Source organism: Hyperolius riggenbachi, chromosome 4 (genome assembly GCF_040937935.1).
Source record: "Hyperolius riggenbachi isolate aHypRig1 chromosome 4, aHypRig1.pri, whole genome shotgun sequence".
Lineage (NCBI taxonomy): Eukaryota > Metazoa > Chordata > Amphibia > Anura > Hyperoliidae > Hyperolius > Hyperolius riggenbachi.
Window position 1 is genome coordinate 375,692,825 of NC_090649.1, and position 22,586 is coordinate 375,715,410.

A 22,586-nucleotide genomic window follows, 5' to 3' on the forward strand; every position below is an offset into this window, starting at 1 on the left:
AATTACTGAAAACAAGTATCACCCACAGAAAGCTTAATTTGTGGCGAAAAAAAAACTAAGCTATAACTCATTTACGTGTGATGAGCAGTGATAGTTATTGGAGAATGAATGGGAGGAGCGCTGATAGGGGAAATTTGCTTCTGTCCTTTAGGTGAAAACACCTGTAGGCTGAACCGGTTAAAAGAACAGAAAATACATTTTTAAAATAGAAACAGTTTTCAGCAGGACTCATTTTAATTTTATTTTAAAATGCGTTTTATTTGAGTGTTAACGCTGAATCTTCCAAGCCCAAAAATGGGTCTAGTTCATCTTGAGGGTCCAGGCATTGCCCACTCTGTAATGTTAAGGTCAGGATTGCTTTGCAGAAATTCATGAGGCGTCTACCTCACTATTACTTAATTGCCTACAAACTACTTATTTAGGGAACATTAAAGAAAAAAAAACAACTTAACTTGGCATGTCACCTTTAACAGATTACTTTCTGTCCTGCTCTTACCCAGTTAAAATACTGACATCAGGAAAGATCATACCTCTTCCAAGTGATGCTTAGTTTTTTGGCTTGAAAACCAGATTACATTTAATAGAATTTACTGTGTAAAGTATTACACTAGATGGTGCTCTCTCTCTTCTTATGTATACAATACATCATTTCCTTTTCTACACAGCTGAGGAGAAATTGGAAAAGAGAGAGCAGATGAGGAGGGGAAAGGCTCAGTCAACTTCGGGATGTATTAGAAGTATTGTCTGGTGCATTATCACAGGAGGAATTTCTTGCATTTTCTTTCTGGTGATTTTTCTTTTCCTGCCTTCATTCTCATAACTTAGCTTGTCTGGTTGTCTAATGTCAAGAATGGCTGAAAGGAATAGGATCAAGCAAATACCTGCTCTGCTCTCACTCCTGGCTCTTATGCTGTTGACTCTACTAGACACATCAGCTGCAGTAACAGGTAGGACATAGAAACTGACATCCTAGTTTGCTTCTTTTCTGTCACTGTTTTTCTCTGATGCCAAGGCAAAAAAAGTCCTGTAGTGTAACTGGGGCCACTTATGTGATAGTCTGAAACTGCATTTATTTCTTAACTACAGAACAATTCTTGCTGTAGCTTAATAAACTTAGTTTATTTTACTGATCTATTTCCAAGTTATAAGGTTAAATATAAACGCATCCAGTACAGGTTTTGCACTTGTGTTCTGGAAATCCCCACTGGTGATTACATAGAATTACCATTCCTTGCCTTTAAAAGTATACTTTAGCATTTTATTTTAACCAAACTACAGTAGGTAACTTGCATTGAGGTTGCTTTTTTGGACATATTCCAAATCTTAACTACTGGTCGTCAGGTGAAGTCGCTGAGAAGTTTGATGTTTGCCACTTATATTTCAACACTAAGGTTTTCCTGTTTGAATGATTACTGTATTACTGTACTAATCAAATGCCTTAACCTGTATACTGATGTATATGGATGACAGGAACATTTTCTTTAAATGAAACTGCTATTTAAATTGTGATCCTAGTATAGGTCTCATAGTATTAGCTTTTGCAGCAGGTTGTGGAGAAGATGAAAGCATCAGTTTCTGTGCATAGGGAGTTTATTCCCACTACAGTCGTATACATAATAGAAATCTGTGATAAAAAACAAATATTTAGCTTTAAAAATGCTCATTAGTTGGGAAAGTGAACACCCAATAGGTATTTAATTGTGGTAGCCTATGTGTAGATATTTCACTGGTGGGTGGAAATCGGAAGTCCTCAATGGTAACCTCGTAAACCTGTTAAACACATACGACCTGACATATGTCAAGTGAAAGTCCTTCAGTTTTTAGGTACATATTTCAAACTTGAATGTAGTAGAACAACTGGACTTTCTGGAGAGTTTTCTCCACTCATCTGAGATATTTCTAATGTATGACAAACTCTGGAAAGGAAAACATTTTGAGCAACACTAGGCATGTCCCGTTATTTTTACCTCTACATAATATCTATGCAGATTGTATACTTAGTGGGGGTCAAATCTAATTTATCCTTTGTGCCTTGTGACCCCAAAGCTAGAAAAACTCAATAGAAAACTTTCACCAATCCACATGTACTCAATGTGTGAACCCCCTTCACTTGAGCTTCAAGCTTGAGTTTCACCACTGTCTAGAGGTTATTTAACAGAAGTCAACTTGAAAAGGTACCCAGGTTTGGTGTATCCCATAAAATATTCTACATTATAGTGTGTGTGTGTGTGTGTGTGTGTGTGTGTGTGTGTGTGTGTGTGTGTCTGGCATGTCTGTTGATGAAGGCCCTTTTCACACTTACCACGTTGATCTGCTTTGTGGTTCGCAACCCCGCTGCTCTCCCGTCGCAATGGCCATTAGTCTCAATGAGATTACCGGTATTCACAATACCCACAGTATGATGCTATGCGGCGGAAGTAGCTAAATCGACGCTAGCCCGCCACAAACTGCAGTTTATTGACGCATGATCCATGCTTACAGGAATGCATGTCTATGGTGATGCGGTATGTGTGTACAAGCAGTCAAGGTAACGGCGCACATGTACAGAACGACGGTAAACCAGTGATGTACTTCCTGTCCAGCAGAGAATACATCACTGAGCGCGAAGCAGGGCTTTTTGCCTCCCTGCTTTGCTTCGCATAGCACCAAAGCTTGGCGTAGCTATAGCAGTAATGCTATAGTCCGCGCACGGGAAATTCAGGGATCCAGTGATTTCCGGACCCCAAATTACTTCTCCCTCCGAGCTACTATGACTCAGGGGGTATAGTATTTAACACCACCTCCAATTTGTGTGACAGCAGGGTGAGCCGTCATTCGGCTCACCCTGCGCCAAAAAGCCCAGCACCCAAAGCACATGTACACCGCTGAGTGGGATCGTCGATATGCATATTACCCTGTTAATGCACTCTGCCGCAGGTAATGTGAAAGGGTACATTGTGCAGTGCGCTTGTCCTGCCCCAGGTTCTCCTGCCACAGTATGATCACACCGCACCAAGTGCACACTAGGAGTTAGGAGTGGTGATCTGTAATCTTGCACTTGTGTTTCCTTCTCCTCAACCAAAATTGCTAAATGGTATATGCATGGGAGCACTTTAGTAAAACACTTTTCTGCTTTTGTGCAGTTTCTAATGTCGCTTTATTTATCACCATATTTATAAAGGTGGTGATGTTTATTTTGCAGGTGTCGGGGTATAATGGCATTAAAAAAAGTAAAATTTTATACAGATTTGTTCCTGCTGGAAAACCAGTGTTGCAGAGTGCAAGTGGCTCCAAATATGGACACTTCTACTCAAAACAATCTGGCATTCCTCCAATACATAACGATGCATCATTGTGCCATTGTTGAAATGGCATTATCCAAGTCTTCACTTATATGGAAACTGCACACTCCACGGGTGGGGAAGCCTCTCAATCCCACACCTGTTCCAGCCAGTGAATGGATGGAGAAAAACTATGCTGAGTAAAAACGATGACATTAACCACAACTAGATCATAGCCAAAGAAAAGGACAAGCTTCTGAACAGAGGTTGAGTAGAAATGACAAATATGGAGGCTCGGCGAATTGCCAAGTAAGAACTAGATTATTTGGTTAGCACCACCTTCACCTCTGCACATTTGGATCTTATTTCCTATTAAAACCAGAAGAAAAGTATTCTATTTGGCAGAACCAGTACCATATAACCTTGAGCATAAAGCTAAATCTCGGTTTATATTCGGGTCATACCTGGTGTCTAGTGGTCCACCTTCCATCTATACAGTGAAACTAGTGTACAGTGGTCCCCCCTCTGCCTATAGTGTACTGTGTCTAATAGTCTCCCCTCTCGCTACTGCACAATGGTTCCCTGGTGTCAAGTGGCCATGCTCCCTCTCCACATCGCCTAATGGCATATTACAGAGAACGGAGGCAGTGGAAAAGGACCTCGCCTGATCAAGGGCTGTGTGCGCTGCACTGCGACTCCTCCATGTCTTCTTCTGCATTCGGCCTGCGAAGTTTGTTCTCTCTACTTTATAGTACTGCGACTTCAAACACTAGAGGCTGAATGTGAAAGAAGACAAGGTGCAGTGTATCCATACCCAGATCAGGAGTACTCAGCTGCAATTAGGGGAAGGAGAGAAGCCAGGGAACAATCTATGACAGAGGTAGAGGAGATAACTAGGCACCAGGTTTACATTGCATGGGGGAGAGATGGGGACTACTAGACGTCAGGTACACTGTATAGGGGAGGGGGGACCACCACTAGGCACAAGGTATGATTTATGGGGGAGGGTGGCCCCCAAACCATTAGGGAACACTCTATGGGAGAGAAAGGGAGATTTGTATATTAAACATATGATTGCCAACACATAAAATGGAATAACCTTGAAAAGAAAAATATACTAGGTCTCAAAGTATATATGTAAGAAATGCAAAAATGATAAACGCAGTGAAAAATTCCCCAAAAAACTTTTCACAATGGCACAATGTTAATGCTCAAAGCCTGTTTTTCTCCTTTATTCAGCAAGTCTGAGATGCATTTCTTAGCACAATACTTGTCCAGAACAATCAATAATTAAACAATATTTTGTTGAAGACTTTGGAGTGTAACAGTTACATACACACTGGTACTTGCCTAGGTTGCTATTATTATTTAATATTTATATAGTGCCGACATCTTATGCAGCGCTGTACAGAGAATATAGTCTTGTCACACTAACTGTCCCTCAGTGGAGCTCACAATCTAAGCCCTACTATAGTCTTATATCTATGTATGTATTGTGCAGTGTAGGGCCAATTTTAGGGGGAAGCCAATTATCTTATCTGTATGTTTTTGGGATGTGGGAGGATAGTGAGAGCACTAACCACTATGCCACCGTGCTGCCCAATAGGTTGCTAGGTAGCCAATAGGTAGCATTCCTATTCTGTTGGTGGAACTTCAGCCCAGCTTTGTGATTGTTGCCTGAGTTGACTCCAGTTTTTTTCTTGTTGCCGACCTGGTTGTTTGACCTTATCTACATTCTTATAATCCTGTTGCTGAAACCTGTAACTGAAACTTAGTTAGAAAAAAGGACAAGATTACATTTAATATGGCACATTTTTCATTGTGCTGTCATATTAAGACCTCGTTCTATTGGGATGAAAGGGGTGGAGGGACAATAGTGCGGCACAAAAAGGAGATGCTTCCAGAGGTAGGGATAATAAGAGGAACAACGCTCTCAGCTGAGATCGTCTGGCACTCCAGATCTCTTGGTACTACATCTGGCAGCCTGTACACATTAGATTTTTGGCAGAGACCGTCTCAAATGACTGCCTAGAATGAGACCCCTACAATGTTTGTATGAGACTTATGACAGCATCCATTTGTGTTCTCCTGATATGCAAGATGGTCCACATTAAGCCAGTGGAGTAATTTAGTCATCTGACCAATCTGTAAACCATAAAATGCAATTTTAGATCACACAATGTCAGTCCTTGATGCCAGAAAGTAGGGGCTGGCTGTAAGGTGTGGTACAGTAGAGTAATACAGTAGAGATGGCCCGAACCTCCGATTTTCGGTTCGCGAACCTTCGCCAAACATTCGATTCGCACAAACCGCAATAGACTTCAATGGAGAGGCGAACTTTGAAAACTAGAAACATTTATGCTGGCCACAAAAGTGATCGAAAAGATGTTTCAAGGGGTCTAACACCTGGAGGGGGGCATGGCGGAGTGGGATAGATGCCAAAAGTCCTGGGGAAAAATCTGGATTTGACGCAAAGCAGCGTTTTAAGGGCAGAAATCACATTGAATGCTAAATTGCAAGCCTAATGTGCTTTAAACCATCTTGCATGTGTATACATCAATCAGGGAGTGTAATTAGAGTACTGCTTCACACTGACACACCAAATTCAGTGTAACGCACCGCAAATGGCTGTTTGCGTAGTGACCACCGTGCTGGACTGGTGTGCACCATGGCGAGATTGCTCTTCCTCAGTGATATCAGGTAATGTCTGACTGCCTTATCAACTTTCAATGGTTCTTTCTCTACCATTGTTAAAGCTTACATCTATTTTTTTAAATACTTGTTCTGCTTGCTGTTCAGTACCTGCAACGAGAATCTTTTATGAAGGGCAAGTCTGCCATTGTGAGTGACCACTGGTAATGGCCTGGTCCTGGTTTGATTCCGGCCCGGAGTGTGAGCCTGAGAAATGGCTACCACCACCACGCATCCAAGGAAGGCAGCAGGCACGCTGTGGGCAAAGGAGCAGGAACGGCTACCACCACACATCCAAGGAAGGCAACAGGCATGGCATGCACATCCCGAGGTAGTGACCAAAAATAACAATACAGGAGGACTTTCGAGGCCCTGCTGTATATGAGATGAATCAACTTTAAATTCTTTAACGAGAATCTGTTATGGAGGGCAAGTCTGTCATCCATTCAAGTGAAAGGTATGCACTGACTGCCAGGTATAATACAATGTGCAGTCAAAGATGCAGTGAAAGGTATGCAGTGACTGCAAACAGCTATTTGTGTAGTGACGGCCGTGCTGGACTGGTGCGCACCATGATGAGAGTGCAGGTGATGGCGGCTTTCCAGCCCATATGGTCGCGGGGCTGAGGTAGCTGAATAACAGAACAGTGACTGTCCAGCTGATCAAATTTTCTCTGTCCACAATGAAGCAACAACCTTATTATCTTTGGTGTGCCGCCCCCCGAGACACTCATATAGCTGACGGTCATTGCTTCATTGTGATACGCAAGCCCCTTCACTGCGGCAAGGTAATGATCACGAAGGGTAATTGCCACATGTACATAACTTTTGTTTTGTTGTTGCAGCTGCACTGCAGGCAGAAAAATTAGGCAGGCATGTACACGAACCAGAAAAAATATTATAGCGGTCGCTGCTAGCAGCGGACTTAAAAATTCAGGAATCCGCCTAGAGTCCTGGAACCTGTGGGTGGTGGCGGAGAAGGCAGTCAAGCGGCCTGCGGGCAGAGGTGCTGTGTGGGGAGCAACTTAATCTTGGGCACACAGCCAGTCACACAGCGTGCAGGCAGAGATGCTGTGTGTGGGGACTGACTTAGTCTTTGGGCGGGCAGTAGCCCTCAGGGATCCATGCCTCATTCATTTTGATAAAGGTGAGGTACTGAACACTTTTGTGACCTAGGCGACTTCTCTTCTCAGCGACAATGCCTCCAGCTGCGCTGAAGGTCCTTTCTGACAGGACGCTTGAGGCAGGGCAAGACAGAAGGTGGATGGCAAATAGGGACAGCTCTGGCCATAGGTCAAGCCTGCGCACCCAGTAGTCCAAGCGTTCATCGCTGCTCAGTGACTACATCCACACTTAAGGCCAGGTAGTCGGCTACCTGCCGGTCCAGGCGTTGGTGAACGGTGGATCCGGAAGCGCTAAGTTGAGGCGTTGGACTAAAGAATGTCCGCATGTCCGACATCACCATGAGATTGCTGGAGCGTCCTGTCCTTGCCTGCATGGACATGGTAGGATTACTGGCAGTGGTACCTTTATTGCGTTGTGCTGTGACATCACCCTTAAACGCATTGTAAAGCATAGTTGCAAGCTTGTTCTGCAAGTGCTGCATCCTTTCTGCCTTCAGGGGAGTTGGTAACATGTCCCCCACTTTGTGCCTATACTGAGGGTCTAGTAGCATGGGCACCCAGTACAGCTTATTCCCCTTGACTTTTTTTTATACGGGGGTCCCTAAACAGGCTGGACAGCATGAAAGACGCCATCTGCACAAAGTTGGATCCAGACGTACTATCCATCTCCTCTTGCTCTTCCTCAGTGACGTCAGGTAAGTCGTCCTCCTCCCCCCTGCCACGAACAATACCACGGGAATGTCGAGCAGCACAAGCCCCCTGCGACACCTGCTGCGGTTGTTCTTCTGCCGCCTCCTCCTCCAAAGAAACACCTTCGTCATCATCCGAGTCTGACTCCTCTTCCCCACACGACTCTTCCTCCTCCTCCCCCTCTGTGCTGCCACAGGTGTTGAGGAAACATCTGATTCTGATGTAAATTGCTCCCACAACTGTTCCTGCCATAACTGTTCGTTTTCACACTCCTCCACAGCTTGATCCACCACTCTACGCACGGCACGCTCCAGGAAGTAAGCGTATGGGATCAAGTTGCTGATGGTGCCTTCACTGCGACTCACCAGGTTGGTCACCTCCTCAAACAGCCGCATGAGCCCGCATGCATTTCGCATCAGTGTCCAGTTGTTGGGCCAGAACATCCCCATCTCCCCAGATTGTGTCCTTTTACTGTAATTGTACAGGTACTGGGTGACGGCTTTCTCCTGTTCTATCAGGCGAGAGAACATGACCAGGGTCGCATTCCAGCGAGTCGGGCTATCACATATCAAGCATCTCACTGGCAACTTTTTTCTCCGCTGAATGTCCGCAAAGCGTGCCATGGACATGTAAGACCACCTGAAATGCCCACACAACTTCTTGGCCTGCTTCAGGACGTCCTCTAAGCCTGGGTACTTTGACACAAATCTTTGAATGACTAGATTCTGCACATGTGCCATGCAGGGTACATGTGTCAGCTTTCCCAAATTCAACGCGGAAATGAGATTGCTGCCATTGTCACACACCACGTTGCGATCTCCAGCTGGTGCGGGTCAGACACTGATCCACCTGTTTGTTAAGAGCAGCCAGGGGAGCTGGTCCAGTGTGACTCTCCACTTTGAGGCAAGACATGTCTAAGATGGTGTGACACCGTCGTACCTGGTATTCAGCATAGGCCCTGGGAAGATTGCAGCACCAGTAGAGTTGAACTGCCATTCAGCCGAGGAGGAGGATGATGGCGAAGAGGATCTAGCAGGTGGAGAAGGAGAGGAGGTGGCAGGAGGCCTGCCTGCAAGCCGTGGAGGTATCACAAGTTGGTCCGCTGCACAGCCACGTACTCCCTGCTTGCCATCGGTCACCAGGTTGACCCAATGGGCTGTGTAAGTAATGTAGCGCCCCTGATCGTGCTTGGCAGACTAGGCATTCGTGGTCAGGTGAACCCTTGACCCAATACTGTGTGCCAGAGATGACACCACTTGCCTCTCCACTTCACGGTACAGTTTGGGTATCGCCTTTTTAGAGGAATTGTGGCCTGGTATCTTCCACTGTGGTGTCCCAATGGCCACAAATGTACGGAAGGTCTCAGAGTACACCAGCTGGTATAGTAACGGCTGGCAAGCTAACCGTTCCACCAAGCCAGCTGTCAGACGCCGGGCAAGGGGGTGACTGGCAGAAATTGGCTTCTTCCGCTCAAAGATTTCCTTCACGGACACCTGGCTGCTGTGGGCAGAGGAGCAGGAACCGCTCAAGGGCAGAGGCGGAGTGGAGGAGGGGGGCTGTGAAGGTGCAAGGGAGAAAGCGGCTGAAGATGCTGCACCTGAAGGAGGAAGAGGAGAAGGAGGGTGGCTTTTCTTTTGTGTGCTGCTTTTCCTCAGGTGCTCTTACCATTGCAGTATGTGCCTGTTCTCCATGTGCCTTCGTAAGGCACTTGTCCCTACGTGGGTGTTGGCCTTTCCATGGCTCAGTTTGTGGAGGCAGAGAGAACAGATGGCATTGCTCTGATCTGAGGCAGACACACTAAAAAAATTTCAAACCGCTGAGCCCCCCTGGAGTGATGGCACTATGGTGGCATCAGCAGCTGACGTTGAAGGGCATGTTGGCTGGCTGTCCATAGGTGGCGATGCATGTTGCCAGACACTGCCACCAGCTGTTTCTGATGACGAGCTCCCCCTGCTTCTTTCAGGAACTCATCTCCTCCTACTCCTCTCTGACTCCCCCTCTGAACTGTCCCCCTGTTCATCTCCTCTATTGGGAACATGCGTGGGATTCGTATCATTGTCATCATCATAATCATCCTGCCCAGCTTCGTTTGCCTTAGACACCTCCAAAACTACACCAACAGCAGGTACTTCATCATCCCCCTCCACACACGTTACGTCCATAGTGTCACCTACCTTAGACATATGAGGTGGTGTAACTTGCTTAGCGCCTTCATCTGGTTGTAACAATAATGATTGTACATCAGTGATTTCCCCACCAAATAACTCCTGCGAACTGTCAAATGTAGTGTATGTGGTACTTGGAGTAGCGCTGGTGGCTGCGGAAGATGGTGTTCTGTGTTAAATAGTCAACCACGTCCTGACAATATTGGGAGTTGATGGGACTTGCCTTCTTCTGAGCACTGTACTTTGGTCCAGGGCTGCACAAAATCAGATCACCATGACCTCGCACAAACTTGCAGGGTGGCCTTCCTCTGGGTCTGCCTTTACCTCTGCCTCTACCTGTTTTGTCAGTTTTGTGCATATTGGGGGGGAAGAAGTGAAAGGTATGCACTGACTTGACTAATAAAATGTGCAGTCACACAGGTGCAGTTAACAGGTATGCACGGAGTGGTATATCACACTGCGTGCACTCACGTAGGTATGTGGGTGCACTGAACACAACAGGTAGATATATGCAGTGATGAGGTGGGTGCACTGAACACAACAGGTAGGTATATGCAGTGATGGGTATTACAATGTGCACCTGTCACACACAGACAGGTAGCGGACAGGCACAGTGACACTGCTTGCGCTCAGGTAGGTGGGTGCACTGTGAACAGGTAGGTAGGTATATGCAGTCATGGGTATTACAATGTGCACCTGTCACACACACAGGTAGTCACTGAATGTGCTGGGCCTAGCAGTGGCTTACACAGTATGAATTATCAAGGCTGTCTATGCAACACAAGTGTCAGTGGGACACACAGAAAAAAAAATAGATCACAAGAACAAGATTAGCTCTCAAAAGAGCTGTTGTGTGGTGCTATTTTCGCAATAAGAATCAGCAAGGAGCAAGCTAAGAAGCCTACAAGAGCCTAACTAATCTTTCCCTATGAGAGAGTCTGCAGCAGCTGTCCCTTCTCTATTTACTGCAGGCTCACGAGTGAGTAAAATGGCCGGCGATGCCTGACTTTTGTAAGGGGGCAGTGGCTCCAGGAGGGAGTGTAACCTGATTGGCTACAATGTGCCTGCTGACTTTGATGTGGAGGATCAAAGTTGACCCTACTGGTGCACTATGGGGGTGAATCTAACTTCCGGTAAAGTCTGCGGTTCTCCGCGATCGCGAACCACCGGAAGTTCACCTGGAACCGTTCGATGGCAAACCGTTCGGGCCATCTCTATAATACAGAAGTGCTAAATCTAGTTGGGTGAGTTCTCTTCATTCTGTATAAGAGATGCAAAGTACGGTATATATCCCTGCAGAAGATACCAAATTCTGAAATCCACCATCAGGAAAGAATGCGGATACCAAGGAGGTAAAAGAGTCACTTACTAGCACAGCAGAAGCCTAATATTGACCACAGTTGGTAAAACTGCTTCACTGTGCAATTTATCAACTCTGTTCATGCTACCTTTTTGATGGCAATGGCTTTGCTTACATTTTATAGTAGATATATTAGATATATGCTTCATGAATAAACATATGCTGTTTAATCTGCTAATGCTACAGTCTTGAATCTGAATCTCTTGCAGAATCTGCTGATTTGTTAACCAGTTCTGGGCGATGCTAATTGAAATCTATGCCCTGTTTTGATGCTGCTGTGGCTGCCAGGGCGTAGATTTTAACTGACCACTGCAGTGCTTACTTGCCCTTCGTATTGCTCCCGCCAATTTGCGTGGCATTCTCCCTGCCGCAGCTCACTTGCCCTGAAGTTTCTGACTGCAGAGCCCTGTGAGTGGGTCAGGAGCTTATTTCATTGGCTCCTGACCCTGCCCATCAACTGTTTGTGCCCCCATTCTGGGCAAATAGTCAGAATTTAATTATAGAGCTAAAGCAAAGCTCTTGAATTATAAAGAATGCAAGATATCAAAGAAGATCAGTTGCAAAAAAATTCACTTCACTTCTGTTAAAAAAAAGTGTTAATGAACAGTACTCTCAGTACTAAGGTTTACTAATAATTTTTAAATATCTGATTGGTGACAGATCTTTAAGACTACAGCAAGTAGCATAAGTTTCACACAATAATGATACTGGTGGTGAGGGTTATCTCTAAAAATGGACAGTTGGTTGGCCCCATATGTTTAAAAGCTTGTGCCCCCCTCATTCCTAGAGTTCCATGCTTGTCAAGCTCATCTCTGGTGGAATCCTGAAGGAGAGGACTCCACAGAAGCATAGGTAAATCTGTACAAGCCAGTAGCAGGACAGCCACTTTGTGAAATGGCATTAGTGCACGTGCATCAGGTTGCTGTGGCAACGCATCTTGTGCTGCATTGCCACGGTGCTCAGTGTACAAGTGATACGTAATAGAACAGATATTTTACTATTGCTAAACCTAACCCTATTCTCAGAGCTCTCCCTCCACAGATGCCTAACACTAGCCAACCCCCACTGCTGCCTCGCCTTAACCCACCCCCCCTCCACCCCAACAATGCCTAACTCAAACCAACCCATGCCATTGGTGCCTAATTCTAACCGACTCTCCGACCGATGCCTAACTCTACCCGACCTCCTCCACTGATGCCTGACCCTAAGTGACCCCCCCCCCCCCCCCAACTGATATCTAACGCTAAGCGAACCCTCACCAATACCTAAACCAACCCCCCACACACACACACATAATACCTATCCTTAACACACACACCCCTCCCCCCCCGCCCCCCCCCCCGCAAACCTGACGATTAAATCGCTGCCTTTGTCAATGTAAACAAACAATATTGGGCACTGCAGAAGTTTCCTGCTTCCCTTTTGGGTATGTATGTGATGGAGTATTTGAAACAGGCAGTTTTGTAGATGTTAGAGGGTTACAGGCAGTGTTGTAGATGTTCAATATTGCAGATGTAGAGGTGTGACCGCAAATCCCTTGTGTTGATATAATTTACAGTTGCAATGTATTTTGTGAATTCTCCACATAGATTTCCATACTATGTGGTTTTGATGCACTCTGTGTGTCTTTCTAAATTCTCCTTCTGTAAAATTCTATAGTCTACTGAGTTTGGTAGAAAAAAAAACATAATGCATAACAGGTGTTGTGCACGACTAGCTTTTTCCAGCTGTTTTCTTTTTTTTCCACGGGTTAAGAGACAGTAAGTGTACACTTTGGTTTTTAAGAATGAACTAGCTTACATTAGCAAGCAGCATACTTATGGAAATCATTTTAGTTTTTTTATAAATGCGAAAGTCAAACAAGATGTCCACAGAATTAACAAATATCTCACCACTTACCAATCTACACAACTTATTCTGGGGACAAAATGCATGACCATCCTTTCATGCTACTCTGTAAAGTACGACTGACTCCAAAGGTGCATAATTTTGTGTTTTCCTTTCTAACTAGATTCTCCTGAATTTTAATTAAATAGAAAAAAGGTTTCAAATCCAGGTTTTACTCAAGAAGTAAATTCAAGACTGTGTGTTTATTTTAAACCTTAGTCCTGTCTTGTCAAACTTTTTTAAAAACTACCATGTGCCTCCCTCTTCCAGCAGTGGTATAAGATAAAATGGGCTGTTTGGTGGTGTAGTGGTTAGCACTCTAGCCTTGCAGCGCTGGGTCCCCAGTTCAAATCCCATCCAGGGTACTACCTGCACGGAGTTCGTATGTTCTCCTCATGTCTAGGTACTCTGGTTTCCTCCCACATACCAAAAATAGATAAGTTAATTAGCCCTAGACTATGATCTATATGTACACTACACATTTAGACATATGACTATGGTAGCGATTCGATTGAGAGCTCCTCTGAGGGACAATTAAGGGACAAGACCATATACTCTGTGCAGTGCTACGGAAGATGTTGGCGCTATATAAATACGAAAAATAATAGAGCAGCTCAAATTAATTACTTTAAGCATTATCAGTAGGGCTGAAATTCCCTGTGGTTTGGGTTACACAGAGGCGAACAATCAACCCACAATGCCCATCGTGATCTCTAGCCTAAGGTCAACTGGCCATTGGCTTATGTGAACACGTATGACCTGAAGTGAACATGTTTGCAAACACTGTGGAAATGAACAGAGGCGCCAACAAGATAAAAGTAGCTAAAACGTGTTTTTTTTTTTTAAATGGGGGAGGCAGTGGTGGACTTTCCCCCTCCAAGCAGACACAAAAAACAGGTTCTGTGCACAGAGGCGCTAGGCTGAGACATAGACACTTGTTGCTGTATGCTCCATCCCCTATTGCCTGATGGCTGGGCCACACCTGCGAAACGCGTTGCGATGACCCTTTGCAGTGTATATATGAATAAATTTGCTTGTTGATATATCAACCTGTTTTTTGTGTCTCCTTGGAAGGGGGTAAGTCCACCACTGCCTCCTCCTTTTTTAATAAAATTTTTTAGCTACTTTTATCCTTTTGGCGCCTCTGTTCATTTCCACATTGTTCGAGTCCACTCATGGTGGAAGGGTGTTAACCCCTTGTTTCCAGATCTACAGAGGGCGACTTCTTAATCCTGAGTGGGGACAGGTCTAATCTCCCCACCTGCATCCAACAGTGGTTGCCTTAGTGGTAACCCATGTTTGTGAGTATAACTTTACATACTAGGCTCTCATTACCCACATAAATCCAGTACATACTGCACAATATTGGGCTCTCGGTGTTCACTCTCGTTTTCATGTTTGCAAACAGTCACTGCAGCAAACTCCATTTCTCTTGGCCAGCTTGCCAGCTTTGAATATATCTAATTTCCACTTGAGAATCTTCTATCAACAAAAATTACAATGCAAAGGATAAGGAGCAGGCTAATAGCTAGTGTTGGTGTTTGGTGTATACCACTGTCTGTATTTTGTACCCCATGTTTTTTTCTTACTTTGTACATCACCACAGAATATGGTGGTGCTTTTATACATCAAGAATTGAAATTTGGAAACCATAATCCGCTAGTCACCACATTTCAGCACCCGGAAGAGTGGTCAGGGTCTGGAAACACATATGGCTTTCAGACGCACGTAATGTACTAGTGAGCAATGACACGGTATCTGGCTACCAGTCAATGATGTAAATAGTTATGCATTGATGCAGAATAATGCAAAATCTATATGCAAATCTAGGCATCTTGAAAATGGACCAATTGAATGAAACCTGTATAGGGTGCTATTGGTCCATTTTCAAGCTGTATACATTTGCATACAAAATGTTCATAATCCTGCATCTACTTGGAACTATTTGCAACACATTGTCCACCCCTAGTGCATACTTGTCTGCAGAGACAGCAGACCAGTGGGTCACCTCAGGCACACTTACGCCCACTTCCCTGTGCTTGGTTCACACTGGAGTCGTACGGTATCCATTTTGATGCATTGGGGTTTCTGTTTCTATTGGCCCCTCCGGTTTCATCCATTTTCATGTGTGGTTGCATGTATTGCAATACATTTTCTGCCTGTTTAGTAGACCAGCGGGTACAGTTTGTTTCTTTGACTACTTGTTGTTGTGGTGTTTTTTTTTGTTTTTTTTTTGTAGCTGCAACTTCTTCTTTTGGGGTAAAGTTTTTTTTATCACTGCAAGAGGATAAGGGATGCATATAAATATTGAACATTTTGTACCATTTTCCACCAAAGTATCAAAATGTAAAAGCTGCAACAGATGTATGTTGCATAATACCTCACTCAGTGGATGAATGAGCGCTTAACAGCTGTTTTGCGTTATTTACTAATGATTTATCAGTATACTGATGAATTTTAGTAAATAAAGCAAAACAGCTGTCAACCTCTCTGCAGCTTATCCTGTCGTCTATCTGTAGAGTGTTGATGCTTTTTTTGGCGGAATAATAAAGTAATAGTTTTAAGATTTATATAGATGTGCAACTCTGTCCTCTTAAAGTGTCCGTAATGTAATTTTGCTAATTATGTAATCTCATTCAAGGTTTTCTAACAGCCTCCTTGAGGAAGTGCTGTGGGTGGGGTTTGGGGATATGTATTGGTGTCCTATATCTATGTATGGCAGTTAAAATTAAAGACTAATGTACTGGACATGCTTCTTAATTATGTTGTTTGGGGAGTTCATGCTGCCTATGTTTGGAAGGGCACAATGCCTAATAACATTTGACTGTATAGGCTGCCTAATAGTGTTGTCTGGGGGAAAAGCTGCTTAATAATGCCAGGAGTAAATGCTGCCTAATGATATTATTTTGGTGTAACGATCGGTGAAGCACAGAGAGGATCTGATTACCGGTGATCTGCAGTATCACTGGGAATACAGATATATACCAGATTATAAGTGATCTGCAGTATCACCGATAATCCGATATACTAGCTAACCTCTGTTCACCTGAGTAGAGTGTAGTGTTTGGTGTAACAGTAACACTTCAAGGACTAGGCCTCAGTGCAGCAAGGAGTACTGCACAGCTTCCTTCCGCAGACCTGAGCTCTCCAAGATGGGAGGAGTCAGACTGACAGTAGGAAGGATTGTCTGAAAGTAACCCTCAGGACGAAAGGTTGCTAACAGAGCGAGGAACCGCCTCTAGCGGTAAGGTCGGTTCTCGAGGTCAGACAAGCCAGGTCATACACACACGGACAGATACAGTACAAGATCAGAAGACAAAGGCGGAGTCTAAGTACAGGCAGGGTTCGGCAACGGGGTATCAGATATATCGAGGTACAGAATCAGGAGGCTGAGGCGGAATCTAGGAACGAGCCGGGATTCGGCAACAGAGTATCAGAAATATCGAGGTACAAGATCAGAGTTCAGGAGGATAGTCAAGGCAGGCAAAGGTCATAACAGATAATCACAATCAAACTAGTACTTTAGCTATCAACAGAATCTAGCTAAGTGTAGGATTACAGCTCCAGCTGGTCCCGGCACACTTATGGATCTGACTACGGATCTGGGTGCTCCCACATATGTGATCGCAACGCCAGACACCAGAGAAATGACCAGCTAGCAGTTTATATACATATATGTTTTCCCAGCACCTCCCTAAGTGCTGGACCAATGAGGAGTGGAGTCAGAGTCAGCTGACCAGCCTGGTCAGCTGACTCACTTCTGGGTGCTATAAGGCCTGCCTCTCCGCGCGCACGCGCGTCCTACGAAACCTGAAGGGACTACGAGTCCCAGCCACCGCAGCCCTGCTCTGCGGTGTCTCCGCAGCGGGGACATACGCTCCAACCGCCGCTATGCCGCGTTCCGCAATGCCATGCACGGGGGCAGCCGCCTCAGACTGAGTGGAGGCGGCTGCCTCCCCGTGCTTGCCCATATCGTGCGCGGAAAGAGCCGCCTGCCGCTGACTCCTGGCGGCGGCTCTTCCGCGATTTCTGACATTTGGTAGATATGCTGTCTAATTATTGAGAGGGAGAAGGCTGTCCAAGATGTGATGTGTGTAAGGGATAATGTTAGCTGGGTAAAACATAAATAAATAGACTTGCCTCCAAAAGAAGGGAGTAGCCCAAATAAAATTTTTAATAGAAACCAGACACTTGAAAGATAGCGCATTTTGCGGATTGCAGTCCGCTTCCTCAGATCAGATAAATAATACTAGCATTTTGCAAGCAGGGAGCGCCGCTATGACCTCAGAATAGCGCTCCCTGCTTAAAAAACGCTTGTATTAAGACACTTGTAGGTTGTTCTGAGGAAGCAGACTGCGATCTCGAATCGAAATGCGTTATTCAAGTGTCTGGTTTCTATTAAAAATGTTATTAATTTATTTGGGCTACCCCATTCTTTTAGAGGCAAGCCTATTTGTTTTATCCAGCTGACACTATTCCTTCCACACATCACATCTTGGGGCCCTCCTCCCTCCCAGCAGTATCCCACATCAACCCCCTCAGCTCTTGGTGTTGGTTGTGTATGGTGGTTCCTTGGAACCCTTACACCCCTTTTTACTTTTCCTGGAGAGCGATCTACATTGTTGAAGACCATAACACAAGTGAGGACGGGCTTTCCTCACCAGCCGTTACACTGTAGTTGCCGGTCTTGCAACCTATTCTTGTAAGTATTCTGCACATACCGTTGTTGGGTGTCCCATACCCTCGACATGCTACAGAGGCTCCTGGTGTCTGTCTTTTTTGTCTCCTTTAGAAGGTCCTCGGACTCCATTGGTACCACACCCTCGAGGCTGCCTAATTGTTTTGGGGGTGCAAGATGCCTAATGATACTGTTTCAGGAGAATTCATGGCCTAATTATGTTATTTGAGAGGAAATGCCTGATTATATTGTTTGGGAGGATATATTGGCTTATTATATTTAGGAGGCATAGTCCTTTATTATGTTTTTGTGGGAGACTGCTTAATTATGCTGTTTAGGAGAACCCACTGCCTAATTATGATGTTTGGAGTGGAGGGGACATGCTGCCTAATTATAGATGGTAGGGAACACGGTGTCAGTGCCTACTGCCTAATTATTTGGATAATACATGCCGCCTGATTGTTGTTTGAGGGGTATACTTGCTTGATCATTTGGAGGCCATGCCTAACTATATATGATGTAAGATTTTTGGAAGTGGCTGTTGCGAAAAATAGTACACATGTTATCTATTACATCTGATATGGCGGTTTGTTGAATAGCTGACTTGGTCAGTTAAAAAAAAAAAATGTGGATGCAAATCATGTTCTTTGCACGTTTTAGTAGAAATAAAGGTTGGAAAAACTGCTGAAGAATGTGTGTGACTTTTGAACTTTAGTTCCACTTTGTAACGTGTAGGCAAAAATCTTTTAATTCTTTTACTGCCATTCATAGAGTGCATTATTGAGAGCCTGGAGCAACTCCAGTGTAGTTGTTTTTTGTACCTCATAGTTAACTTACTGACACTATTGAAGAGTTCACGTGTCAAGTTTATTTTTCCTCCCTTGGGCTATTCTGCACACTGTGGTTTTACAGCCTGTTTAGTGTAGACAGATGAACTAAGTCACTAGAGGACACCTATTTTGTATGTACATGTATGGATTACTGTACTCCTCAAGCCGTACACCTGTGTGGAGATAAGATCGAAAAGCCACCCTGAAGCAGCAGTACTCGTCTCATTCACTGTTCATTTCAACTGGAAAAAGTTCACAGCTGCGTGCTTTCCTGACTGAATGGAATACATTGCAAACCACATTTTTACACTATTGCATAATGTATTTGTCACAGAAACCCCCGACAACCTCACGTGTTAATGTACTGAGTGTACTGACATGAACTTTTGATAAACTGGGCTTCTGCAGATACACAAATAACATTTCTAAACACCTTGTCTTCTGTAATGGAGCTCCACTCCTGGGTAAATGTTGTTCATGTGCCAGTAGCTCTGCCTCATTATGAAGTATCTCCCTTTTCCCTGTTATGTCATGGTTGGTGCACAGATCTGCAGTGTGACTGCCAACACACATATAGTAGGCATTCTCCCTGATATTTGTGTGGCATGGGCTTGAAGTGGTAGATTAGAAATATGCATATGCAGCAGCAAGACAGAGTTAAGTAAGCCAGCCTCTGCCTTTGGGCCAAGAGGACCCTTCACTTAGTTGGGTGGTAATTTATATGACAGTTTTCAGTTTTATCCAAAACCAAACACAACTTCTTATGTTCACCAATGCTCTGAAAGCCGGGAGAAACTTAGTAAATCAAATCCTGTGTCATGCCTGAGGGAACCTAAGATAGGGGAATAGTATTAAAATATACATACCTGGGGCTTCCTCCAGCCTGATCACTCCCACAGCTCTTCTCCCTCTCCGTTCACCGGCAATTGGCCCCCGGAAAGTCCTCCAATCCAGGGCCAGCTGCCCATGCATGGCCCAGCCGCGTACACGCTCCCACCATGTTCACATCGCCTGGAGCGTTCTGTGCCTGCGCTGTAAACTCTCCCGGCAACGGGAGTGAGGCGGGGGCGCACCTGGCCAGGTGGTGCATTTGCCGACTGGCACCGACTGACACATTTTCCGGGGCCAGTTGCAGGTGAACTGAGAGGGAGAAGAGGACGCCATGGAAGTGATCAGGCTGTAGGGGGCTGGAGGAAGCCCCAGGTATGTATATTTTAGTGGTAATCACCCATCTCAGGTACAGGGCCGGCCCGCTCATGAGGCGGGGTGAAACTTTTGCCTCAGGCGGCAAATTTCCAGGGGCGGCACCCGCCCGTCCGTGGGTGCGGGGAGCCGGCCGCCGAGCTGGAGGGGTAGCTGGCAGGACGGGGGTATTGGGCCTAGCGGCGGGGAGGGGGGTCGGACTCCCCCCCTCCCTCGCCTGGGTCCCCCGATCTGCGCTCCCCTCCAGCCTTAAATAGAAGCAGCCGCTACTCGTAAGAGGCACGGGCAGGGAGGACTCACCTCTTCCTCGTTCCAGCGTGCGCTCCACTGACGCCACTTCCTGCAACGCTGCAGGAAGTGACGTCAGTGGAGCGCACGCTGGGAAGAGGTGAGCCCTCCCTGCCCGTGCCTCTTACAAATAGCGGCTGCTTCTATTTAAGGCTGGAGGGGAGCGCAGATCGGGGGACCCAGGCGAGGGAGGGGGGGGGGTCCAAAATTTGCCTCAGGCGGCAAAAAGTCTAGGGCCGGCCCTGCTCAGGTACACTCTAAAACCATGGTTGAAACACTCAATGAGAAGATTTCTTATCCATTTTAGATCTGGAAACAATAAAAGCCTACAGTATTGCCAAACATAATTCTTTTGAAAGCATACCTGAAGTTACATGGGGCCTGTTGCACTATATGCCAGTAAAGTTGGCGTGCACAGCAATTTTACCAGTACCAATGCCGCAGGAACACTGCCTAACTGGTTTACTATGCATTTAATTGGTAATTGCACTTTACAACTTCACTACACTTTAAGTTCAAGTGACATTAGCTTACTGATCCCACTTTTGCAGCAGAATAGCGCTGGCAGCTGCCAGTACTATAAGTTATGAAGTTATAAATTGCTGCTGGTATAGGGATATTGGGCTTGATTCACAAAGCGGTGATAACCCAGTTATCACGCCTAAAAGACTTTAGGCGTGATGACCTTTTCACCACTGAGTTATCACCGCTTTTTCCTGCTCTTCGCACGAAGTTACCGCGCGTACGCGCGTTCGCAAAGTCCCATAGGGTTTAATGGGAGCTTCGCGCGAAGCGTCGGGTGCTGCGCGCGCACTTACACGCGTACGCGGTTTCTTCTTATCACGCCTAAAGTGAGTTTAGGCGTGATAAGGGGCTTTTCACTGGCGTGCAAACACTTTGCACCGCTTTGTGAATCAAGCCCATTGACTGTAAACCACAAAATCAATAGATATGTGAGTTCATATAAAAGGAAAAGTAAAGAACTACCCATCCTCAGTGATTTAATCTCTTGTGAAAAGTGCCAGGACATCTGAAGCTACTGGTATATTATTTTCTGCCCATCACAGAGGTGCAGTCGTGTACACTGAAGTCTGCTGCCGTACAGAGCTGTCTTTGTTCAGCGATGACATTGCAAGTATCTAGGTTGGGATTGGTTTAGAGTCTGATGAATGAAGGACCGCTGGAAAATACATATTGAATTCTCTGCTGTAGTTTCCAGTTATTATTTTTATGGATTTTATATAGTGCCTGCATCTGCCGTAGTGCTGCACAACAGAATACGAAGTATAACATTACATTGCCCCGCAATTTCAAGTAAACAGTATACAGCCAATTTACAGTTCAGCTCCAACCCCCCAGACCAACACAAATTGTTACAAAACAGCTGGTAAACAAGCCTTTTTTTCACATAGGCTGTGCTGAGACCTCTGAAAAGCATTTTAGTGTTGATGGCTAAAAGCTCTATAAGTATGTTGGGTTTACAGAAAAACTTTCTTTGATAGTTGTTCTTTAAGAAACTAAGGGGAAAGAGAGCCTTGGCCAATCAGCTTTACATTCTAGTGCGTTAAGTGATAGGACAGTAGGTGAAGGGAAGCTGTGAATGAGATGGTAAAGTGGTGGTCAGTGGCCTAAGAGAGATGGTATGCTTGCCTGAAGAGGTGAGATTTTAGGTTGCACCTGAAAGGGTAAGTGCAGAGTAGCTGAGGTGTTGAGGGAGGTTCTGTTATCTGATGTGTTGGGAGTTCCAAAGAAGGGAAGAGGATTGACAGAAGTCTTTTATTAAGCGGGAGTGAAAAGAGGAGACCAGAGAGAACTAAGTAAGGAAAAATGTGAATATACAGTATGCTTCATTAATAAGGTCCAGTGTATTGAGCAAAACGTCAAAGGAGGGGAAAATATTTTCTACACACCATCCTTAAATCTTTTATGGAATTGGTTTTAGGACAGACCTGAAAATAACATAATTAAACATTAGTTTGTTTGCTCCAGTGTCTGTGAGATTATCACTTTTGTTTTGTTTGGCTGGGACATGCAGTAAACTAAGCTTTGATGAACCAAATTCTTGGCCGCTATGGTCACTGAGATGTCAGTTCACAAACTAGCAAAGAAACCCTTGGAAAATCACCATGGCTTATCTCTTCACTGTATTTTAGTTAACTTGGCCCACAACCACATAACTATCTAACGTGGGACCACATAACTATCTAACTATTTGGGCAAAAGCATAAGTAATAAACATGTAATACATAGAAATACATATTTATATTCTTGGAAAAATTCATTCGGTTTTTAGCTTCCCAAGAATCTTTGTTTTGAGGTAATTACTACAAAATAATGCTATGTTTAAATGGTAAAAAAAAAAGTTATAACTATTAAATAGTCATGTGATGCAGTCCAAAAATGATCTTGCC

The 22,586-nt window shown here is 44.9% G+C and overlaps 1 protein-coding gene across 1 annotated transcript in view; it reads left to right on the forward strand.

The window, feature by feature from the left end:
• The first annotated feature begins 709 nt into the window (after positions 1 to 709).
• FNDC1 (fibronectin type III domain containing 1) overlaps positions 710 to 22,586 on the forward strand; it is a 274,542-nt gene continuing 252,665 nt past the window's right edge. The window contains exon 1 of the mRNA XM_068232055.1: positions 710 to 947. Coding sequence (XP_068088156.1) covers positions 842 to 947 — 106 coding nt within the window. The 5' untranslated portion in view covers positions 710 to 841. The remainder of the gene's footprint in view (positions 948 to 22,586) is intronic.